This window comes from Solanum stenotomum, chromosome 3, assembly GCF_019186545.1.
Source record: "Solanum stenotomum isolate F172 chromosome 3, ASM1918654v1, whole genome shotgun sequence".
In the NCBI taxonomy this organism is placed as follows: domain Eukaryota; kingdom Viridiplantae; phylum Streptophyta; class Magnoliopsida; order Solanales; family Solanaceae; genus Solanum; species Solanum stenotomum.
The window spans coordinates 56,740,602-56,742,567 of record NC_064284.1 but is presented as its reverse complement, the minus strand read 5'-3'; the positions used below and the strand labels follow the sequence as shown (position 1 = coordinate 56,742,567).

At 34.4% G+C, this 1,966-nt stretch overlaps 1 protein-coding gene across 1 annotated transcript; it reads left to right on the top strand.

Moving 5' to 3' along the window:
- Nucleotides 1-469: 469 nt before the first annotated feature.
- Nucleotides 470-1,685, top strand: LOC125860053 (elongation of fatty acids protein 3-like). Its single transcript, XM_049539952.1, has one exon. The coding sequence runs from the start codon at nucleotides 757-759 to the stop codon at nucleotides 1,630-1,632; it is 876 nt and encodes a 291-aa protein (XP_049395909.1). The 5' UTR covers nucleotides 470-756; the 3' UTR covers nucleotides 1,633-1,685.
- Nucleotides 1,686-1,966: the final 281 nt, after the last annotated feature.

Below are 1,966 nucleotides of genomic sequence, written 5' to 3'. Positions count from 1 at the left end.
ATAAAATAAGAACCTTGTTTCTCTTAAATTTTCTTTGTGTTACATTTGTATAGTTCTTTTCATGTTAGTCATTATTGTTTTTATTTTATGATCATTTGTAAAGTTACATTATTGTCTTATCGTGTCAAATTTGTTAGAGAAGTCATATATTTATTTTATAACTAATTTTTTATTGGTTAAATCGAAAATCGAACCGTTAAGAACCAAACGATAAACGAAAAATCGATAAAAAAATATCTTATTGATTTAGCATTTTTAAAAATATTTAAATTAAATCGATAATTGAACCGAACCAACACCCATAAAAAAAAAAAAAAAAAAAAACCCCTACTCCATTTATTTTGTATTTAAACCGTCCATTTTCATCATCCCAAGTTCCAACATACCATAATGTTTTTTATGCATAAAAAAAAAAAAATCTTATTCCTATATTTTGTCCTTATTAGTCTTGAAGGTTACAATAGTACATGGTATCCCTGGTTCATATCATCATATATAAATAAGGGAGTTTGGTAAAGGAGCAGAGGTACAGAAAGCTCTTGGGTTTTGCTCATTCACCGCTATTCCAATTTTGACCTCCTCCTTTATTTTTCCACTATCATCTATTATCTCATCATCTAACTTTTCAATTCAATTCAATTAAATTATTAATTATAATCAAACAAAACAATACTGATCTTCGCCGGCGTAATTCCGGCCCTGGCAACGGTCCCGGCAGAGAAGATATTTTGTTGTTAGATCAGTTTTTTTCTCCATATGACTGAAACTAGGATGATTCAAACCCTACGTTATTACCTCTCTGAACATCCTTCAATCGTCGGATTCCGATGGACTGATAGCCAATCATGGGGCAACACGTGGGTTTTCCTGTTCATATCGATATCGTCCTACATTATTTTATCAGTTTTCCTCCATCTCTTCCTCCTACTCGTCTTCCGTCACCGTCGTCCTCTTCCTCTCGGTCCGATCCCTGCCGTTCACTCTCTTTCCATGGCGTTGATCTCGTTTACTATATTCGCCGGAATCCTCCTCTCCGCGGCGGCAGAGATCCGTGATACACGCTGGTTCTGGCGTAGGTACAAAACGACGCCGTTTCAATGGCTGCTCTGTTTCCCTATCGGTACTCGCCCATCGGGTCGGGTTTTTTTCTGGTCATACATTTTCTACCTATCTCGATTCCTTCACACTTTGCGTACGTTTTTCACCATCATACGTCGTCGTAAACTCTCCTTCTATCAGCTATTCAATCACTCAATTCTAATTTTCATGTCATTTTTATGGCTTGAATTCTCACAATCGTTTCAAGTTCTTGGTATAATTTTGACAACATCAATTTACTCAGTGGTTTATGGTTACAGATTTTGGACTGCTGTTGGATTACCCAGTAAGTGTTTTCATTTTGTGAATCACTGTCAAATTGTGTTGTTGAGTTGTAATGTAATTTGTCATATTGGAGTACTTTTGCTTCATTTCTTAAGAGGTGGATGTAATGGAATTGGTGCTTGGGTTCTCAATTCAGTACTCAATGGTGCTATTCTCTTCTTCTTCCTTAACTACTATGTCAAATTGCATTTGGAGGAGAAGAGAAAAATTAGAGCTGCTAAACAAATGCTCAAAGACAAGGATAATTGAGCTAAGCTAGTACTAGTTCTAATAATATATATATTTCTTTAGATTTTTGTAAATGAAATGTATAAATTGTGTCTTTGTCTTGACGTGTAAGAATAAGGATATATGTTTATATACAACTTATTAATTTTGATGTTTTTTTTTAAGTGATGATGAACTATTTCAGTTTTTCTGATATTGTTCGAAGCATCCGGACACATACTTTGTATATTTGTGTTGAGGTGTAAGGCGTCTCAAGATCGAGTTGACCAGGATTAATACTTCATTTCTATTTCTATTTCTATGATCGATCATCGGCTATTTTATTTGAACGGATAAGGTGGAGGAACATATTTAA

Coding starts and splice junctions, on each gene's coding strand:
- LOC125860053 (XM_049539952.1), top strand. CDS start 757: ATGACTGAAACTAGGATGATTCAAACCCTACGTTATTACCTCTCTGAA.